Here is a 21,878-nt window from a genome sequence, read left to right as displayed (position 1 = left end):
CATACTTGCACACACTTTGCTTGGCCAAGTCCACATATTTATTTGATGTGGAGAGGGGAACAAGTGGCTGCTAGTAACCTTGTGGTGGTTTTTCTTCTTGAGAACAAAAGGATCAGGCATGCTGAAACCCAACATGCCTGATCCTTGTTCTACAAACATGTCTTGTAGGGGGAGAGTCAGAATATGCCTATACAAATTAAATGGTTGTCTGATCTCGCTGAAATCGGTGAGCTTAGCAGATAATTATGTAATGTGTATAGCCAAACAAATTCTGCCAGACAGTGACATTTAGTATAAGTGTTAGTATCCTTCATATAAGGACAAAAGCATTTTGAGGCTTGTGGAACCGGATCCCAAAATGCAGAGAAGAACAAGAGAAGCTTTTACTATGGCTTCTGCATATCCAGTGATCTGGAAATAGTATATAGACATAAACAAAGACTGTTACTTGCCAGTTTCTTTATTACAAGATAATGCACATAGATAACACATTAACAATAAATACTCAGACATATTAAACAACTAAAGTTTACAGACTTGTACTTTGGCCAGGAAAAAGCAGCGATTCCTTGTGTTACTGACATTCTGGGCTAAACGGATTTGGTGCTTTGGGCAATTCACCCATATGGTAATTTTAGTTTGGTCCCCGTTTTAGACAAACCGAGATGATCTGCTTCCACTGGCACCTTTCTATGCAGTGCTAATAGCAGGCAGGCATATTGTATGATACAAATTGTTAGAGTCCTGTAATCTCTCTGTATATAGCGGATTCCCCTATATACATGCGTGCTTACTGCCATAGGACATGCCACCACTGACTACCTCTATTGCTGATTGCCTGCTAGTAAAATAAAAGCTTGTGCATGTTAAAACACAACATATCCCCCATACTAGCCCTCAACATTATGATGATAATGATCTTACTGTGTTTGTAGAAGGAATATTTTCTTATACATGGTATGGGGCCGAGAGCAGCATAAAATTGCTTGTTTCGGCTACGTTCACACATCAGTTTCCGTTTCTACATCTATCAAATAATGGACCATTTTTATCCCATGTGACACTTGTTTTTAATCTATTATTTTCCTATATGTTTTTAAAGACTGAAGGAGGTAGAATGTCTGACCATTGTTTCTTACTTAGTAACTTTTTTACAAACGCATGCTTCAGTTTTGCATCTTTTTTTGACACATGACTTGAATGGCCTAATCTGTTTCAAGAAAAGTGATGAGAATAGGACAATGCACCGGGTTTCATGGAACGGACATACTGATCCAGTATGAAAATGGATAAGTGAATGGTTCTATTAAAAATTTGGCGGCGCAGGGAGCGGTTACAGCCACAGCTCACTGTAAAGCGCTGCACTCACTCCCCCTGCACTTTGACTGATACCCTTCTCTGTCTGCAGGTAAAGATCGTTTTTGTTTCCGACAGGTTCCCTTTAAACTAGGGCTCATTGAATTTTCAATTCTGCCTGGAGTGTTTCTGTAAAAGAAATGACAGGTTGTGGTATACATTTACCAAGAGACATGCGTTTAAAACTTCCTCATCCACTTCTTCAGTGTGAAATAATATAGTAATAGTTAAATTAGATGCATTTTGATTGGGTGGCATTTTATAGTCTTAAACTCACAATGGACAGTTACTGTCTGTCCACAGGAAATATGATAAATGTCTGATTTCTGTGGGCCCACGAGTCTTCTGACCATGAGTTTAAATATTGCCCGGTGAGAGCAGCAAAGTACTATGTATAGGTGATCAATGTCCATTGTGGGGTAGCCACTTTAAAGGGGTAAGGTGTATTCCGCTGATGGCTTTGTGGCCTCCAGTGCCAAGCACCGCTTATACAGACTCTGGCTTCGGCGGTGACTACAGCGCACATAACTCTTGCACCCAATCACTGAGCTTGTCTACATCAGCACAGTTGCTGAGCTCATTGATTGGCTGCAGCAGTGATGTGCACCACAGTCATGACATACCACCACACCAGAATACACAACAGATTCTGCAGACAGGCAGCGCTAGACCAAAGGGAGGGTGAAAAATATCTGATTTTATTATTTTTACCCAGCGCTGGCCATTAAAGGCCAGAAAAAACCTCTTTAAAGCCTGGGCTATTGATTCATTTCAACAATTGAGCCTCAGTTCAAAGTACTACTATCTTTTTATGAATAGGTAAATCAATGAGAAGTGCTCTCCTTAGCCACGGCCGAAAAAAACTCAGAGGTGTGGACAGTGCCTGATGAGGGCACTTGGAAGGCAAATTTATACATATAGAAAACTTTTGCACTTGTACTTGCTTGTAAATATTTTCTACTGGTTAATATACAACATATATATGTTTCGAAGACCAGTACAAATCTTTATCTGGATCTGAAATAAAATACATTAAAAATATAATTTTATATTAATAAGATAGAGGAAAGACCATTTCAGGGAATGCTCTCTAGATTTCATAGTTTCGGAACTTCCGAAGGAGATCCGAGGGAGCCTCGGCCGACCAGCGAAAGCGCAGGAGACAATAAGTCATGTCGGGACTTCCTATAAGCAAATGACAAAGAAAAAAGCTGCTAGTAAAGTGCACCAGACAGTGTCACTAATATAACTGTCACCATGAGATAACAAGAAGATAAAAACACCTGTCCTCCTCAGTAATGGAGATGTATGCCTTAGTTATAGATTAAAAGACAATTTAATGGTGGAAAATAGTGAAATAACAACCTCTTATTATATCTCTGGATCAAAAATCTTTATTTCGGTAGTGCAGCCCAAAATCGTGAATTGTCTTTTCTTGTCACGCATCCTGGTGGAGGTGATCCCCCAGCCATGGGGCAGCTTGACCGGTATTGAGCTTTTACAGGAGTTGTGCCTACACAACTCGCTCAGGTGAGCAGATTACCTAGATCTATTGCATTTTTTCTAAGGGGATCACCCTATGGTGTGATGCCTACAGTCTATTTCCATACAGTCTATATCTAAAAAGACAGTTTAGGCATTTGTACATTGTGGTCTCCATTTTGCATCATTTGTAAACCAAAGCCAGTAGCCTGAAACACAGTAAAAGGTAAATTACAAATATCTAAAATATGGAAGTATGAATGAGGCTATATGGCCATTTCACACGAGCCAATTCATTCCCAATCATCAGCGATAAGCTGAGAGAATCGAGTAGCTGATGCTAATCACACTCTGATCAGAGTTTAATTACAGTCTGCTCCAATTCTCTCGCATGAGGAGAAGATGGAGAAAAAAATTTGCCTATCTTCACCATTCTGTCAGTCCGTGGAAATCAGACATACGAGTGCAGTCCGATGTTTTCCACGGACTCATTGATTTGCATTGAATATCAGATCAAACTCGAGCATGTTGCTTTCTTTTCCTCAGACAGACTCTGTCTGAAGAAAACTCAGACATGTGCACGGCCCCATAGCATAACATTAGTCCGAGTGTGATCCGATGTTTTGCAGGATCACAATCGGACTGCAAATACGGTCATCTGCATGAATATTCTCTAATTCATTCTTGAAGAGGTTCCCAGGATGAGATGAACGTACACGATAGCAGATTTTATCCTTCAATATCTGCATACACATCTGCATATAGTCTGTTGAATTCATGACCACCACATTTCCACCCTTATTGGATGGTTTAATTGTAATGTGGTGGTCATTTTCCAGGCTTTAGAGGCAAACAAGGACTACGATTCATAATTACATTCAATAACGGTGCCACAGAAGTGAGAGAAATACTCAGCAGAAACTGGCAAATCCTGAAAATCGATAGTGCTATTGGAGATCTACTACCAGCATATCTCCAGATCACGTACTCAAAGGTAGGTCATTAAGAGATTGCGTGGTACACAGCCACTACACCTGTATGTCGGAAAGAAAAAAAAGGGAGTTTAGGAGACGCATTGGGGAACACCTAGAGATATTGCAAAAAAAAAAAAAGAGATACCCCCATAGCAAAACATGTCAATCTTGCACACGGGGGATTGATTTCCTCTATCAAATTTCTGGGAATTAAGAAGGTGGAGAAAACGATACGAGGTGGCGAATGGGATAGATCCATTTTACAGCATGAGGCAAGAAGGATTTATCGTTTGGGTTCTATGCACGCAAAGGAACTTAATGAGCAGCTCTCATTTTGGCTGTTTTCTGTAGATGAGGGCCTAATTAGGGCAATTTATACAGGGACAGCCACTGCAGAGTGGAGGCGCCACTGCGCAGGTCCTAGGGTGCCAACCTCCGTTATCAGGTAGGACTATGAAAATAGTTTGGGACAGCGTAGGGTCAGTGTATTCCATTGTTGCCAACCTGTATCATCGTGCTGGTGCCATAGATCATCCTTAGGTTCCATCTGTCAAGGTTGTTTTGTATATCTTAAAAAGGGGTCTTTCACATTTATTTCTGTCACTCAGTCAAAAAGTTGATTCTATGTGGTTTCTATAGAAACCTACCAAAACTCTCTGTTTTCAATACCCTGATATTACAAATACTTATCCAGTAACGATTGTCCATACGTAGTGCTGTATTTCTCAGTATTTTATATGCCGCACTGATGGAAAATATGTGACACATGAAATGTTGTGGATAAGACTTGTAGACACCATGACAACTACCCCAAACATAAAAAACGTCCGGAGTTGGACCGCAGAGTGAGTATGTATGTGTTCCACGGCGAATATGGCAGGACCGCCGCACCGGAAGTGACACATAGTCACAATAGCGATCAATAACTCCGCATTAATTGTCACGCGTGCGTTCCACCACAGATGATGAGGCCCCAGAAATGAGGCGTGCGGGTCACCGCTTATAGCGGGGCATGACCTAATGAGATGTGGGAGGTGTTTTGGGGACACAATGCCAACGCTGCGCCCATATTGTTAGAACCTTGCTCTTAGGTTTTTTCTATTGCTGGTCACATGACCTTGTTGGCCTATTTAGTCCTGCTCCGCCCTTCTGGCTTTGCTGGACTTCATTGTATTACTACTCTTTAGCTAGCCTGTGCTCAGTATCTAACTCTGTTAGTTTGCTTGGTCTTCGGACCTCTGTGTTCTATATATTTTGTTTGTTCGTCTGTCTGCTACTATTTCTGTTAGGAGGTGTCCATTTTGCTCCCAGTCCCTAGTACTTGTAGGGATTCCTTCCCCACATCTATAGGTCTCCGTACAGACTAGCTGAGGACTTTAGCAGGTCTGATCGCAGGATCAGGTTCCCTGTTACATCGTAGGGATCAAGCTGAGTTCTATCGTAGGGACAGATCTCCTCTCTTTCCTTAGCTCTGGTAGCAGAACATAACACATATAGATCCACCAGTGGGGTAACATATAGGACGGTCAGATGACCGGTAGGAGGATCATTACCCGGGAAATCAGTTGGTATTTAAGAATACCAGGTTTGCAGATGTTAGAACCGACAGGAGGCTGTGTGCGCTGTCTCTGTTGCAGCAAGAGACCTCCACCCTGGCTGCCATAGCCCCTGATGAGTCCAACGGGATGAAACGCATCAGGAAGCGGTGTAACGGTTAAAAGGAACCCTCTGGTCCCTCTTATCCTGTGGGTGTGAAAGTTAGCACTGTGGATTCTCATATTACCTATGAAACTTGGAGGATAGATGTTGGTCCTTTTCTGCAATTGGGTGAGCTCATTCCAATTTATTATTATGGCTCACTGGTTGTGATGTAAATGGTATTTCTCTCTGATTACCTAATGGATTGACTTTATGTGCTATGATTATTATCCATAAGGCACCTTACATTGCAAACATTCTTTCAGCCTATAACACTAGGCCGGCCTGTTTTGTCGGGCTTTCTTTGTGTCTAGTCTATATCTATTTATACCTTTTACAGTTGACATTAAATGTTAATGATTTCCTTCACTGTATATAAAACTTATTTGATCCCTTGCTGTTTTTGTAAGTTTGCCCACTGACAAAGACATGAACAGTCTATAATTTTAAAGTTAGGTTAATTTTAACATTGAGAGATAGAATATCCAAAAAAAATCAAGAAAATCACATTGTATAAATTAGATAAATGTATTTGATCCCCTACAAACCATTATTAGTTCTGACTCCTACAGACCAGTAGACGCTCCTAATCAATTTGTTACCTGCATTAAAGACATCTGTCTTACATAGTCACCTGTAGAAAAGACTTCTGTCCACAGACTCAAGTAATCAGTCAGACTCTAACCTCTACAACATGGGCAAGACCAAAGAGCTCTCTAATGACGTCAGGGACAAGATCATAGACCTGCACGAAGCTGGAATGGGCTACAAAACCATAAGTAAGACGCTGGGTGAGAAGGAGACAACTGTTGGTGCAATAGTAAGAAAATGGAAGTAATACAAAATGACTGTCAATCGACATCGATCTGGGGCACCATGCAAAATCTCACCTCGTGGGGTATCCTTGATCATGAGGAAGGTGAGAGATCAGCCTATGATGATCTCAAGGCAGCTGGGACCACAGTCACCAAGAAAACCATTGGTAACACATTACGCCTTAAAGGTTTAAAATCCTGCAGTGCCCACAAGGTCCCCCTGCTCAAGAAGGCACAAGTGCAGACCTGTCTGTAGTTTGCCAATGAACACCTGGATGATTCTGTGAGTTATAGGGAAAACGTGCTGTGGTCAGATGAGACAAAAATTTAGCTCTTTGGCATTAACTCAACTCGCCGTGTTTGGAGGAAGAGAAATGCTGCCTATGACCCAAAGAACACCGTCCCCACTGACAAGCATGGAGGTAGAAACATTATGTTTTGGGGGTGTTTCTCTGCTAAGGGCACAGGACTACTTCACCGCATCAACAGGAGAATGGATGGAGCCATGTACCGTAAAATCCTGAGTGACAACCTCCTTCCCACCGCCAGGACATTAAAAATGGGTCGTGGCTGGGTCTACCAGCAAGACAATGACCCAAAACATACAGCCAGGGCAACTAAGGAGTGGCTCAAAAAGAAGCACAGTAAGGTCATGGAGTGGCCTAACCAGTCTCCACACCTTAATCCCATAGAAAACTTATGGAGGGAGTTGAAGCTCCGAGTTGCCAAGCGACAGCCTCAAAATCTGAATGTGTTAGAGATGATCTGCAAAGAGGAGTGGACCAAAATTCCTCCTGACATGTGTGCAACCCTCATCATCAGCTACAAAAAAAGTCTGACTGCTGTGCTGGCCAACAAGGGATTTGCCACCAAGTATTAGTGTTGTTTGCCAGAGGAATGAAATACTTATTTCTCACTGCAAAATTCAAATAAATTTATCTAATTTATATAATGTGGTTTTCTTGATTTTTCAATGTTAAAATTAACCTACCATTAAAATTATAGACTGTTCATGTCTTTGTCAGTGGGCAAACTTACAAAAACAGCAAGGGATCAAATAATTATTCTATTCACTGTACATATATATCCCTTTTCTGATTATCCCAAAAATCCAAAAAGCTATGTTCTCATCTGAGAGCAGCATAACATAGGGACCCTGATTCCAGCGATGTCTCACTTAGTTTGCTGGGCGCAGCAGTTGTGATGCTGCCCACAATACAGCTTTCTATGTACATTGTATAGTGACAGAGCTGCTAATCAGTGATGTGGGCATGGTGGGACCAAGATGCATGTGGGCAGCTAGTCTAGCAGTGATTAAAAAAAACTTCATCTCCTGCTGATAAAACACTTATTGTATTGAAACAACAGCACACAGCCTAAGAAGTGATGCATCGCTAACAATAGTCTCTCATCTGCTACATCATGCTGCCCTCAGATTACACAGCAAAAACCTGCTGACAGATTCCCTTTAAAGTAAAATACGGTGGAAGGTCACACTATCATCTTTGGTCAATGACATCTCCCTGTGTTTAGATGCCTCTCATTAACACTGCACTTGCAGAAAGTGTTCACAGTCTTCTTTTTTCTATGTTCATATGGATCAAAAACTGCTTGTTCATCTCCTTAGGTGATAACAAGCGCATCAGAAGAAGTTGGCAGTTCCTCACATAGTTTAATAAATTGGGAATATTAGTAATTTATGCTGCGTGTCTAAAGGCAGTAAATCCCTGCGATTAAACTGCCAAGGCAGAAGAAAAGAAGTCCTACACTTATAACACCCTAATCACATTATACTCTGCAGTACGTTTTCTGCATTAGGTCGAATAGTGAATGTCTCCTACCATATTCCTACATCTACATGATGTCTCATCCTCGCTGCTGTTCTTCTGCTTTTAGAACTGAATTACTACAGCAAAGCAGAAGGTCACATTTTAGTGACATTGGATCTTGTCTTTCAACTTTTTTCATGTTTCAAGAATAAAAAAAAGTGCAGACGTAGCGTGTATGAGTAATAAAGCGCTAATAATTCCATTCTGAAGGGTGACATTTAAGAAGGGCTTTTCACAAGCCAAGCATCAGCTTAAAGACCACATCGATTGAACACTTTATTTAATTGTATTGTTACCTTCAGGACTTTTAGGCGACAGCAAATCAATATCCTCCGGTGTTTTCTTCAATACATGATCCTCGTTTTCATCACTGATCTGGTTTTTCTTTTCTTCTGAGTTAAATGAAATGTCATTATGTGTTTCACTTGAAGATTTGTCTGGTGCCTCCAGCATTGCTTCCTTCTTCTTTACAGCCCAGTGCATTGACTAAAAATGATTAATAATAAAAAAAAATTATGCCAAGATTTCTCCAAGATTTTCCATCTACTTCCTCGTTATGAAGCTTTAGAAACAATTGGCCTTAATGGATATCAGCTTACAGGATCTGACAGAAATGAGAAATAGGTGTGATTTATGGGGTCTCCGCTGGACACGGTCATACATGGGCATAGCCACCCCTATCACAAACTAACTTACGGCATCTCCAAAGGATATGTTTTACATGATCAGATGGATATAACCCTTTAATTTTCTTGAATGGATGCGATTGGGACAATGGACCTTAATGAAGCGGAATTATATTGTTCCTCAAAAATTCCTAAACAATATTAGCAATGTGAAAGGGAACATTATCCTGCTATTAGGGAATACCATTGCCATTAAGGTGAATTCAGACGACCATATAAATCAGACTGAGATCGAACTGATCGAGCAATGCATGAACTGGCTGGCGGGTCTCCCGACCTGAGCGTGACAACTTCATATATTTCTATGAAGCCGTCATGCTTGGGTCAGGAGACCTGCTGGCCACTCCGTGCATTGCAGTCTGATCTCGATCCAATTTGAACGGTAGACTGAATGCACCCTAAAGGGGTCTATTTGGTCTGCATCAAAACTCAAGTAGGTGGTACATGTCAATGCACATGTCCATCCATAAAATGTAATTGAAACGTGACTCTGTTTCCTCCTTCCAATACACCAACAGTTACTGATTGTTCAATGGCTGCCTAATAAATCTTACCCCTATAGAAGTGCCATCAAACAGGATAATTAATGTTATTCACTTTACCTATGTAATAGCAGATTGATGAGCAGTACGAGCATATTCACTAGTATTGTACCATGACTAACAACGGTTTTCCTTTAGTGCACAAAGATTATTGAAGCATTCTGAAGACTATCAGAAATGCAGGAACTTCAAAATGTTCTCACTGTTAAAGGGGTGGTCCGAAACCAAAGTTTGATTTCATTTTTTTAAATGTAATCTTTTTCTTCTTAATTTTACCGTTCCCAGTGTGCTCCCTTGCCAGCTCTAATAATAAGTGAGGAGCAGGCAAGAGAACACGCTGCTAGTGCGCATTGAAACTGAAAAAACATGGCAAGCACGGACAGCAGAGACCAACACAATCCTCAAAACTGAAATCCCTGATGATGTCTGTTTTGGGGGCTGGGCTGCTTTCTGCTCTGCCTACTCTTTGTGTTCTCTCATTTCTCGTTTCAATGCTCACTGACAGTGTGTTCTCTTGCCTGCTCGTCACTTCTCATTAGAGCCAGCAAGGAAGCGCACTGTCATTGTGCATTCAAAGGAAATATAGCACTGTAAGCATAAGATTTATACTGAGTATGCATTAGAACAGGGACTAGAGCAGCCCCTGAAATGGAAGTCACTGATGACACTTAATTTCAGGGTGGGGAAAGCAGCTGCAGCAGTGACTGCAGCCACTGCCCACTGATGACGTCCTGTTTGAGTACCTCAGCATGCCCTGAGGATTCTCAAACGTTACAACATCAAAACTGAAATAAAAAAAAGCACGAAGATAGAGTAGAGAGGGAAAAGGGGAATGGTATGGAATGTTTTAATTTACCTATATTAGAAAAGTGATTAGATTATCACATTAAATAGATACACTTAGAATTAATTTAAAGTTTGCACCCCTTTAAGCCTGCTGTGTTCCTGAGCTTCACCCAACCAATAACCATGAGCGGAGACATTTTTTTTTGTTATCATTCATATTATCTGAAACAAGGCCAAGAAAGGAAAAATTCTGCCGAGTGATGTAAACTTTTGAGCACAACTTTATATACAGTACAGACCAAAAGTTTGGACACACCTTCTCATTTAAAGATTTTTCTGTATTTTCATGACTATGAAAATTGTACATTCACACTGAAGGCATCAAAACTATGAATTAACACATGTGGAATTATATACTTAACAAAAAAGTGTGAAACAACTGAAAATATGTCTTATATTCTAGGTTCTTCAAAGTAGCCACCTTTTGCTTTGATGACTGCTTTGCACACTCTTGGCATTCTCTTGATGAGCTTCAAGAGGTAGTCACAGGAAATGGTTTTCACTTCACAGGTGTGCCCTGTCAGGTTTAATAAGTGGGATTTCTTGCCTTATAAATGGGGTTGGGACCATCAGTTGTGTTGTGCAGAAGTCAGGTGGATACACAGCTGATAGTCCTACTGAATAGACTGTTAGAATTTGTATTATAGCAAGAAAAAAGCAGCTAAGTAAAGAAAAACGAGTGGCCATCATTACTTTAAGAAATGAAGGTCAGTCAGTCCGAAAAATTGGGCAAACTTTGAAAGTGTCCCCAAGTATGTCTTATATTCTAGGTTCCTCAAAGTAGCCACCTTTTGCTTTGATGACGGCTTTGCACACTCTTGGCATTCTCTTGATGAGCTTCAAGAGGTAGTCACCGGAAATGGTCTTCCAACAATCTTGAAGGAGTTCCCAGAGATGCTTAGCACTTGTTGGCCCTTTTGCCTTCACTCTGCGGTCCAGCTCACCCCAAACCATCTCGATTGGGTTCAGGTCTGGTGACTGTGGAGGCCAGGTCATCTGGCGTAGCACCCCATCACTCTCCTTCTTGGTCAAATAGCCCTTACACAGCCTGGAGGTGAGTTTGGGGTCATTGTCCTGTTGAAAAATAAATGATGGTCCAACTAAACGCAAACCGGATGGAATAGCATGCCGCTGCAAGATGCTGTGGTAGCCATGCTGGTTCAGTATGCCTTCAATTTTGAATAAATCCCCAACAGTGTCACCAGCAAAGCACCCCCACACCATCACACCTCCTCCTCCATGCTTCACGGTGGGAACCAGGTGTTATGATAGGCTACAAGCACTAAGGAAAGACTGCAGATCTGTCCCTACAATAGAACTAAGCTAGATCCCTACGATGTAACGGGGAACCTGATCCTGCGATCAGACCCGCTAAAGTCCTCAGCTAGTCTGAACGAAGACCTATAGATGTGAGGAAGGGATCCCTACAAGAACTAGGGACTGGGAGAAAGATGGACACCTCCTAGCAGAAATTGTAGCAGTAAAAAGACAAACAAACAACATAGAACATAGAGGTCAAAAGACCTAGCTAAACTGACTGAGAAAGGTAACAAAGCACCTGGCTAGCTTAAGAGTAGAAATTACAATGAAGTCCAGCATGGCCAGAAGGGCGGAGCAGGATTAAATAGGCAAAAAAGGTCATGTGACCAGCAAAATAGAAAAAACCTAACAGGAGAGTTCTAACACCAGACATGTAGAGTCCATCCGTTCACCTTTTCTGCGTCGCACGAAGACACGGTGTGGTTGGAACCAAAGATCTCAAATTTGGACTCATCAGACCAAAGCACAGATTTCCACTGGTCTAATGTCCATTCCTTGTGTTGTTTAGCTCAAACAAGTCTCTTCTGCTTGTTGCCTGTCCTTAGCAGTGGTTTCCTAACAGCTATTTTACCATGAAGGCCTGCTGCACAAAGTCTCCTCTTAACAGTTTTTGTAGAGATGTGTCTGCTGCTAGAACTCTGTGTGGCATTGACCTGGTCTCTAATCTGAGCTGCTGTTAACCTGTGATTTCTGAGGCTGGTGACTCGGACTAACTTATCCTCAGAAGCAGAGGTGACTCTTGGTCTTCCTTTCCTGGGGCGGTCCTCATGTGAGCCAGTTTCTTTGTAGCGCTTGATGGTTTTTGCAACTGCACTTGGGGACACTTTCAAAGTTTGCCCAATTTTTCGGACTGACTGACCTTCATTTCTTAAAGTAATGATGGCCACTCGTTTTTCTTTACTTAGCTGCTTTTTTCTTGCCATAATACAAATTCTAACAGTCTATTCAGTAGGGCTATCAGCTGTGTATCCACCTGACTTCTGCACAACACAACTGATGGTCCCAACCCCATTTATAAAGCCCCCGTCTCACATAGCGAGATCGCTAGCGAGATCGCTGCTGTGTCACGGTTTTGGTGACGCAACAGCGACCTCACCAGCGATGTCGCTATGTGTGACACTTTGCAGTGATCAGGCCCCTGCTGTGAGGTCGCTGATCGCTGCAAAGTGTCCTCGACCATTTTTTGGTCGTTGCTCTCCCGCTGGTCAGCACACATCGCTGTGTGTGACCAGCGGGAGCAGCGATCAGGCTGGTAACTATGGTAAACATCGGGTTACTAGGGGCACACGCGCACCTAGTAACCCGTTGTTTATCATGGTTACGAGCCTGCTAAAGTGAGCGGTAACCTCCCGCTCACTGTAGCAGAGTGGTAACCATGATAAACAACGGGTTACTAGGAGCGCGTGTGCCCCTAGTAACCCGATGTTTACCATAGTTACCAGCCTGCTCCTGCTTCAGCAGGCTCGTAACCAGGAGCAGGACATCATGGAAAGATTCTTTCCACGATGTCGCTGCTCCCCTGATCGTTGGTGAGCCTGCCTGTTTGGCAAGAAATCCCACTTATTAAACCTGACAGGGCACACCTGTGAAGGGGAACCCATTTCCGGTGACAACCTCTTGAAGCTCATCAAGAGAATGCCAAGAGTGTGCAAAGCAGTCATCAAAGCAAAAGGTGGCTACTTTGAAGAACCTAGAATATAAGACATATTTTCAGTTGTTTCACACTTTTTTGTTAAGTATATAATTCCACATGTGTTAATTCATAGTTTTGATGCCTTCAGTGTGAATGTACAATTTTCATAGTCATGAAAATACAGAAAAATCTTTAAATGAGAAGGCGTGTCCAAACTTTTGGTCTGTACTGTATATATGTATATAGAACACTAGGTAGCTATTATACTTTATTTAATGTTCTGATATCTGCTTATAGGTCTGCGTACCTATGTTATTAAATTTTTTTGTGCTGCATATTGGGGTTCTGCCGTAAGCCTTTACTTTGTTTAAACTGCATTTAATTTCTGTATTTTGCATGAAATATGTATATTCCTTTTTTCCAGTGTATGTTCTGAGGAATGTCCGTGTGACCGAAACGTTAATTTATTTGTCATACACTATACCTCACCTCTAAATAAATCATCAAAAGAGTGGGACCCTATCCGTGCACCTGATACACACCAGGAGTGCCGTACTTCCCTTTATACATATAATACGACAAAGCTCGGATTAGCAAATGTTTATTTACAATGTTGCAAGACTCAGAAAACTAAAACCATTTCATCAAAACAAATTATTGTGAAATGTAACAACAGACATGTTTTATAGGAACGCCATTCCCACTATAAAATGTCATTGTTTTTTGTGCTGCATGACAAGCGTGACTTCTTCCAAACATGTGTATGGAATTATGAAATGAAGCTCAGACAGCATGGAGTCACATAAACACTGCATTGTCAGTAAATAAGGGTCTCCCCACTCTCCTGCTCTCATTTACGTCATTTTCCAGACGGTTGCATATTATGTTTCTTGCCAATACAGCGTTACCTACCATCTTTATTGTATCACTCAAGACTTCCCATTGTGAAAATGGAATCATGATTTTACTCTGCCTCCAATGGTCATAATGTGCCCGGCTCTCCTCATTGGTCAGGGTGTCTTTGGCTTGTTGAAGTTTCTGAAACTCTTCCACTATAAAAGAATAAATGTAGATAGTGATGACCAAACTAAGGTTCAGAATATCTTTATGACCCGACTCCATTTTGGGGTAGAAAATATTTATCCTTTACACACTGTAGCTTCTCGTGGGCAAGCAATCCTCTTGGCTGTATTGAATTGGAGAGGATACAAGCTATTTTCCAGCCTTCTAGCACTTTGGAAGCCCATTTAGTATGTGCAGTGATTTCCCTTATTTCTCTTGCTAGGGCAGAACACAGGCTGCCACAAATGCAGGCCATTGTCTTTTTGTACCACCTGTAAAGCTATGGTAGGGAATTTAAAGAGAACCTGTCTGCAGGATTTTGTAATGTAAAGTATAGACAAGGCTGTAATGCTGATTACATTGATACCTTTGGTGAAGAAATCTACTTTGTTGTTCTTCTTTAATCCCCATTTGAAGTTTTCTGCTAATTAGATTTCGGTGCACAGGGGACAGACTGTACATGGGGTCTTCTCCTCCCTGTCTATGATTCTTGGCCCCTCCGCAATGCCTCTGATCTTTGAATAACAGGTCGTTGATTTTTCAGTAGGCAGCCTTCTCTGTTTTAAATCTCTTCATACAGAGGAGGCAGGCAGAGGGGCCAAGGAATCACGGACAGTGAAAAGACCCCGTGTACAGTCCGGCCCCTGTGCACCGAAATCTAATTAGTAGAAAACTTCAAATAGTGATTAAAGAAGAACAACAAAGCGGATTTCATCACCAAAGGTATCAATGTAATCAGTATTACAGCACCATTGTCTTACTTATAATGGTAGCCTTTCAGGTAACTGTGCATGCACGCATCCAAGACTCCATTCATGTGAGGTCCATTGAACATCATGGTGGACGGAGTCTTTCACGCATGCAGCTAGCCGCAGCATCTGTAATCACCTTTACTTATTATCCCTGTTGCTCATATAGGTAAAAGTAGGTTTTATCTGAGTTGTTAGAAAACCAGGTCTACTTTTTGCAGAAACCGTCCATGAGCTGTGAAATCACAGCCCAGTTCTATTGAATGATAGCAATCAAACCCTTGTTTCAAATACCAAACAATCTTACTAATTAATCACCCTCATGTTCAAAAATTCTCAGATGGGCGATACTAATCCCTTTATAATCACATTTTTTTTTCCGTTTGATGGCTGTTGTCTATTATTAGAATGACATAATGAAATACCTGCGTTTTGATTGCCGGGGTGTTTGTCAGGATGGCACTCGAGGGCTCTAACTTTATATTCTGCAATAATTTGTTCAACCTGATGGAAAAACATACACAGTCATTTTCTTGTGACGTCTCTGTATATAAATAACTGTTGTCCTGACTATTCAAATAAGAACAAGCCTTACACCTTCTGACAATGGTCTCCTAGGGCAGCGGGAGCCTGTCATGATTCATCTTCCTCTTCGGAGTCTTTGTTATGATAACCATGTTTTCCCTTAGTCACCGCTACCTACCTGATAACAAGTGTAAAGTTTAAAGCTGCAGAATCAATTGCCACGGTCAACACTGGAAAGGATAGATGAACACACATAGACGTAATAGCACATTTTCTGGATTTGCGTTTCAGAACTGCGCTTTTGACCTGTCGTCATCTCTAGTATTCAATCATCCTTATTGCTAGGTTAAACAAAGTAATACAGAGCAACAAAGAAAACAAAAAGGGGTATACTCAAATAACTACTTGGGTATAAATAACCTAAAACTCTTATTATAACACAAATAGTATCATAGTCAACAACACATATTGTTAGAATAGATTACCGTGTTAGGACCAACCTATGCGCCCAAAATGTCAACTAACAAGTAAAGGAGAAAGGGGCAAGAAAGAGGACAACATAACTGCACATCCACCTGCCATATAGCTAGAAAGGAGAGAAAAAAAGAGAGAGGTGGAACAAGAAGAAAGGTGTGGAAGGAAAGAAAGGGAAAAGGACAGAGGTAAACATACAATATACTGTAGATGACACCAATTTGTCACTTTTACCTATAAATTATGAACCCATTGATTCCAAAATTTATCTTTAAAAAAGTATTTGCATTTTTGCTCCCACTCTCCCAGGATGAGTAATTTCAATGTTGTGAGATTGTGATTGAATTGCGCAATACATCTTATTTTATAGAGTGTCACAATTCCAACTTGTTACATGTCACTTCAACATAAGTATGCAAATTGTCTCTTCAGAGAGGAAGAGGTCTAGAACTCTAGTGCCATCTATTGGAAGTAGCAATCCCAAAAGTCAATATCGATCCTTTAATGAGCCTTGCCATATGACTTAGGATAAAAGCCAAACCAGAATCTCAATTTGCAGACACGTGTTTCAGGGTATTGCCCCTCATCAGTGCAAAGTATGAGATCTGATTTGGCTAGGTGAGAGACTTAAGACTGGGATCTAAGAGGTAATGTTTCTCCTTGTGGAGAGTGACAAACCAGGCCTGACATGTCAGAGTGAGGAGAATTATACTCCATGCAAGCTCCTCTGGGAAATTAAATATGCAAATTGCCTCTTCAGAGAGGAAGAGGACTTGAACTCTAGTGTCCTCTATTGGAAGTAGCAATCCTAAAAGTCAATATAAACTCTTTAACGAGACTTGCCATATGACTTAGGATAAAAGCCGGAACCAGAATTTCAATTTGCATACACGTGTTTTGGGGTTTTGCCCCTCCTCATTGCAAAGCATGAGATCTGATTTGGCTGTATGATAGAGAGGACACTGACTGGTGTCTAAGGGATAAACTCTCTCATTGTGGAGACTGACATGCCTGGGTAAGGAGACTTATAGGCCGTGCAATGCTCCAAGCAGACTACAAAGTGAGCACTGCTGGGTCCCTCAGTGAGAATCATCTGTGTAAAAAAGTGTTCAATTTCCTTGCCGTGCCACCACAGGTAAAGTTGAGAATTGGAGTTACCATTAAAATCAGTCTTTTGTCTTGTAATGTAGGACAAGGCAGGACGTCCTCCAGGGTAATGTACCCGCTATGTTACCACTCGCCACCAATAAAAATCCTGAACAGGAGACCCCCTTCCGTTAACCCCCTTCACGACATCTGCTTACATGTACAGCGCTGCGGAGGTGCGTTCGCTCAAACAGTCGTACATGTATGGTGTGACGATTGCACAGGCTCACTCTGAACGCCAACGTGATCAAAAGTGGGTGTCAGCGCTATTTGGGAGCTGACCCCCTGCGGCAACGCCCACAATCAATGCTAGCGGCAATCACGGGTGTTTAACCCCTCGGATGCCGCTGTCAATAATGACAGTGACATTGATCGGCATAGCAGAGGGAGGGAACTCCCTGTCTGCTTTGATCGACACAACGCGATTGTGATTGCGTTGTGCCGATGGTCTTCATGGTGACCCCAGGCCGAAAGATGGTCCCGGGGTCACCCAGGTATGGTGGCCTGTAAGCTAACACGCCTCCTCCCTGTCTGCGATGCAATGAGCTACTGCCCTGATATGCAAAAGCATTGCAGAGTATTAGATCAGCCATCAGGGTAGGGAAAGTTGGTGTCCCATGCTGGAACAAGGTAAAAAAAAGTAAAAAAGAAAAAACTTTTAAAAGTTGTAAAAATATAAAAAAAAATCACAAAATAAAGAATAAAAAATATATATATATATGAATCCAATAAATACATATATTTATGTAAAACAAAAATGAACAAATAAAGTACACATATTTGTTATTGCTGCATCCAGAACGACCTGACCTATAAAACTGTCCCACTAGTTAACCTCTTCAGTGAACATCGAAAAAAAAAAGTGGCAAAAAACTATGCTTTTTTATCATACCTCTGAAAAAAGTGGAATAAAATGCAATAAAAAAAATGGTATAGTTGAAAACGTCATCTTGTCTTGCAAAAAACAAGCCGCCATACAGCTCCATCAACCCAAAAATAAAAAATCTATAGCTCCCAGAATAGAGCGATGCAAAAAAAAAAGATTTTTTTCTATAAATTATTTTATTGCGTAAGAGCGCCAAAATATAAAAAATTATATAAATGTGGTATTGCTGTAAGCGTACTGACCCAAAGAATAAAGCTGCGTTATCACTTTTATCACATGGTGAACAGCATAAAAAAATTAAAAAAAAAGAATTACTGGATTGCTGATTTTTGTTCATTTTGCCATTTTGCCTCCCAAAAATCGGAATAGAAAGCGATCAAAAAACGTTATGAACAAAAATGGTAACAATAAAAACAGCAACTCGTCCAGCAAAAAATAAGCCGTCACATGACTCTGTCGGCAGAAATATGGAAAAATTATAGCTCTCAAAATATGAAGATACAAAAACTTTTTTTTTTTTTTTAAACGTCTTTTAGTGTGTGACAGCAGCCAAACATAAAAACCCGATATAAATCTGGTATCACTGTAATCGCACCAACCCGAAGAATAAAGTCATCTGTTCACTTATACCGCACGAGGAATGGTGTAAAAAAAAAAAAATAAAAGCAATTCTTCACCTGGTGTTGATTTGTTCATTCTGCCTCACAAAGATCGCAGTAAGGCTCGGCTCACATTTATCCTGCTCTATACGCTGAGCGTTTACACCGTGGTTTCCATGTAAATCTCTGAAATACTTGATTCAGACAGAACCCCCAAAGGAAGATTCCCTATAACGAAGCAGATGGAGACACTGTGGACGCCCTTTGGCCTATGAACCTGCGGTGTCCGTCTTTTTAAGCATGCATAAAAGCGAGGTCGACCACAGTTTTGTGCACCTCTGAAAAGAGAGAGACCCCTGAACAGAGGCCAGACGAAGTGTAGAGTTTTTCAGGAGCATTGTCACTTCCTCTTGCAGCTGCACAAAAGATCATTACATCCGATGAACGAGCTGTGATCGACAGCCTGTTTACTTGGCAAGATAATCGTGAAATGAGCTTTAGCGTTCTCTATTCCAGTTACCATTAGTACCATTATTCAATATCAGCTTTTTCAATGTGAAGGGGAAGTAACATGATGCTATGATAGCTCATGTGAGACAATAGTGCAACCCACATCATCCTTAACAGACCAATGAATTATCCACATCTTAAAACCAAATATTGTGGAATTTGGCATAGTCACATTATTTTTATCCTAATTAAATCAGTAACGAAAAAAGGGTTGACGGTAATGTCACAGAGTTGTTTCTGTGACAGTATTTATGCACTTTTTTACAACAAAGTCAGTAGTGGATGCCAAGAGAATGGGAAGGTAAAGAACTGATTTCTACCGCTCCTTTTTGGTGAGCCATATGCTCCTTACATTGACATCTATGGGAGTGTATACTTGGATCTTTCTATAACTCCCATTACTTTGAAAAGAGACACAAGATGAGATCAATGACCCCAGCAGGACACGGTCCTATAGATAAATCTAATAAATACTTTAAGAATTGTTGAAATACAATGGTAAAACCCATTGACGTCATCATGACTATACTCTCTGAATTCTCTTTTGCAATTGAGATGATGGATAATTTGTTCAGCCTGGTTTCTGACACGAAGAATACATTTTCTTCTACACTTTGACCCTCATTTATTAATATTGGCCTTTTGTACGCCAGTAAAGTTAGCTCTGGAGTAAGATGTGTATATCTTTCAACCCGCATGTGTCCCAGCAGGGCTGAGCTATATCTCTGTCCTAATGTAACTCGCTCTTGTGGCATAAATTATGACAAACGTGTCAGATCCAACTTGCCTGAGCTCTGCCCACTTTGTGAAAAATTGGCTGAACCGGCTGAAACTGGCCTTAAGATATCAAAAGTTGAAATTTGTTTGTAAACTTCAAAGTTTGCAAATATTTTGCAACATTTTAAGCAGCTTTACACCAAAAAATTGTCCAAAACTGCAAGATGAATTGGTCCTTATATGATTTTATTTCCATTAACCCCATACTACTATAATATATGTCATGAAAAAAACTAAGTACGCCCTTTTTGAATTCTATGGCTTTACATATCTGGACATAATAAAAAAAACATTTGACTCTTAGGTTGTATTTTCCTAATTGTAAGATCTTCTATTTTAAACAACAACCATGGACAAATTACACTGTTATTATTTATTTAACAAATACTAGGCCAAAATGTAGAAGTGTGTAAAATATTAGGTACACCCTTATTGCTTTCATATAAATTAAGAGGGTAGGTAGCAACCAGTTGCTGCCAATCAAATGGCTTTCATTGGTTACACCGAAGTGTAAAAGCAGAAGTTTTGACAGTTTGCTGGTTTTGAGCATTTAAGTTTATGTTAAAGGGATATTCCCATCTTCAAGATCATATCCCAATATGTAGTAGGTGTATTAATAATTTTTTTGCAAATACATCAAATTCTAAATTTAGTATACTTCTTCTGATTAGCTATGTCACTTACCCCATATACAGGACATTTCAATAGCTTAGGTATCCATAGTTATAACTACTCACATTGTGGCAGTTACTTGTTAATGGTTGTAACCATGGATATCTAAGCTACTGCAATGCCCTGTAATGACATAGCGAATCAGAAGAACTATGCTACATTTCTAATTAGAGGTATTTGCTAATATTATTACTACACCTACTACGTATTAGGATAGGATCTTGGAGGTGGGAATATCCCTTTAACAAGAAGGCAAAATATCAACAACGATCTTAGAGAAGCAATTGTTTCTTCCCATAAAGCATCTCTTTTTTTTTTTTTTTTAAACACTAATATTTGGTTGCCTTTATTAAAATATAATCTATATGAATTAAAATGAAATATATAAAGAGTACACAATTACTACTCATAATATTTATTTGAATACTATATTTTAAACCCTATAGCTAAATATTTAGGGACAAATAACTAATAAATAAGTCGACACATATAAAGCCAATATTACAGAGTTATTGTAGTGGATTGCATATACAGTGATAACTCTATTATATACAATTTCTCATTTTACTATTGTCTACCGTGAGAATCATAATTTTGGAGCAATAGACATTTGATCAGAAATTTGGTCAGACTGTGAAGAATTTATCATTAATGTGAAGATATTGGACAAATATATGAATTGGTTATTGTTATTTTTTTTATCGACTTTCTAGTTTTGCACACAACATGCACAAGCGCATCAGAGCTGCTCTGCGAAAGCTGTACTTATAAAAGAAGACATTTTCTAGGCACGCCATAAAGAATAGCAAGCTATTATAATATTGATATAGCAGACAGATGTATACAGCAGAATAGATAAGATGGACACTGACCGTGGAGAGCTCATCACAGCCCAGCAGTGAGTAGTAGTCTTCCCGCACAGCCTCCATGCCACTCAGTACAGACTCCATCTATGTGACAGGATGAGCAGCACACCCCCCGCTCTGCTTCTCCTCGCTTTCTAATGATACAGGGGCTCCATCAGCCTTTATGTTAGGTGGGCAGCTCCACACTTGTTGCTGGCTATTGGCACTGGAAAGGGGGAGCGGCAGCTTCGTCGCAGAGCAGCCTGGGATCTATAGTCAACAAAAATAAAAGAGCTGGGCTTATTACGTCTGCTTGTGTACAATATGAGACGGATCTGGTTTGTATTACAGAACGGTTTCAGGAGGAGATCATTGACTCATAATAACCGGCAGCCTACAGGCATCTGCAAATATCCAAGATGATTTCATATATAAAGGCATTTCGCAATAAA

General features: G+C 40.5%; 1 protein-coding gene across 2 annotated transcripts; it reads right to left on the bottom strand.

Annotated features, from left to right (window-relative positions):
* Positions 1-444: 444 nt before the first annotated feature.
* On the bottom strand, positions 445-21,766 carry DNAJC12 (DnaJ heat shock protein family (Hsp40) member C12). Of its 2 annotated transcripts, none has more exons than XM_073685582.1 (5): positions 21,454-21,766; positions 15,418-15,496; positions 14,094-14,233; positions 8,451-8,640; positions 445-2,541 (listed from the first exon to the last, which is right to left on the bottom strand). In XM_073685582.1, exons 1-5 carry the CDS (start codon positions 21,529-21,531, stop codon positions 2,447-2,449), a joined length of 582 nt encoding a protein of 193 aa, XP_073541683.1. In that variant the 5' UTR covers positions 21,532-21,766; the 3' UTR covers positions 445-2,446. The 2 variants fall into 2 exon arrangements, with proteins under 2 accessions (XP_073541683.1, XP_073541685.1); XM_073685584.1 differs by lacking the exon at positions 21,454-21,766 and adding an exon at positions 15,588-15,689.
* Positions 21,767-21,878: the final 112 nt, after the last annotated feature.

This window comes from Phyllobates terribilis, unplaced genomic scaffold, assembly GCF_046119375.1.
Source record: "Phyllobates terribilis strain yellow unplaced genomic scaffold, ASM4611937v1 Scaffold_5__5_contigs__length_657084704, whole genome shotgun sequence".
Lineage (NCBI taxonomy): Eukaryota > Metazoa > Chordata > Amphibia > Anura > Dendrobatidae > Phyllobates > Phyllobates terribilis.
The sequence above is the reverse complement of the archived record's forward strand: the minus strand, read 5'-3'. Positions and strand labels throughout refer to the sequence as shown.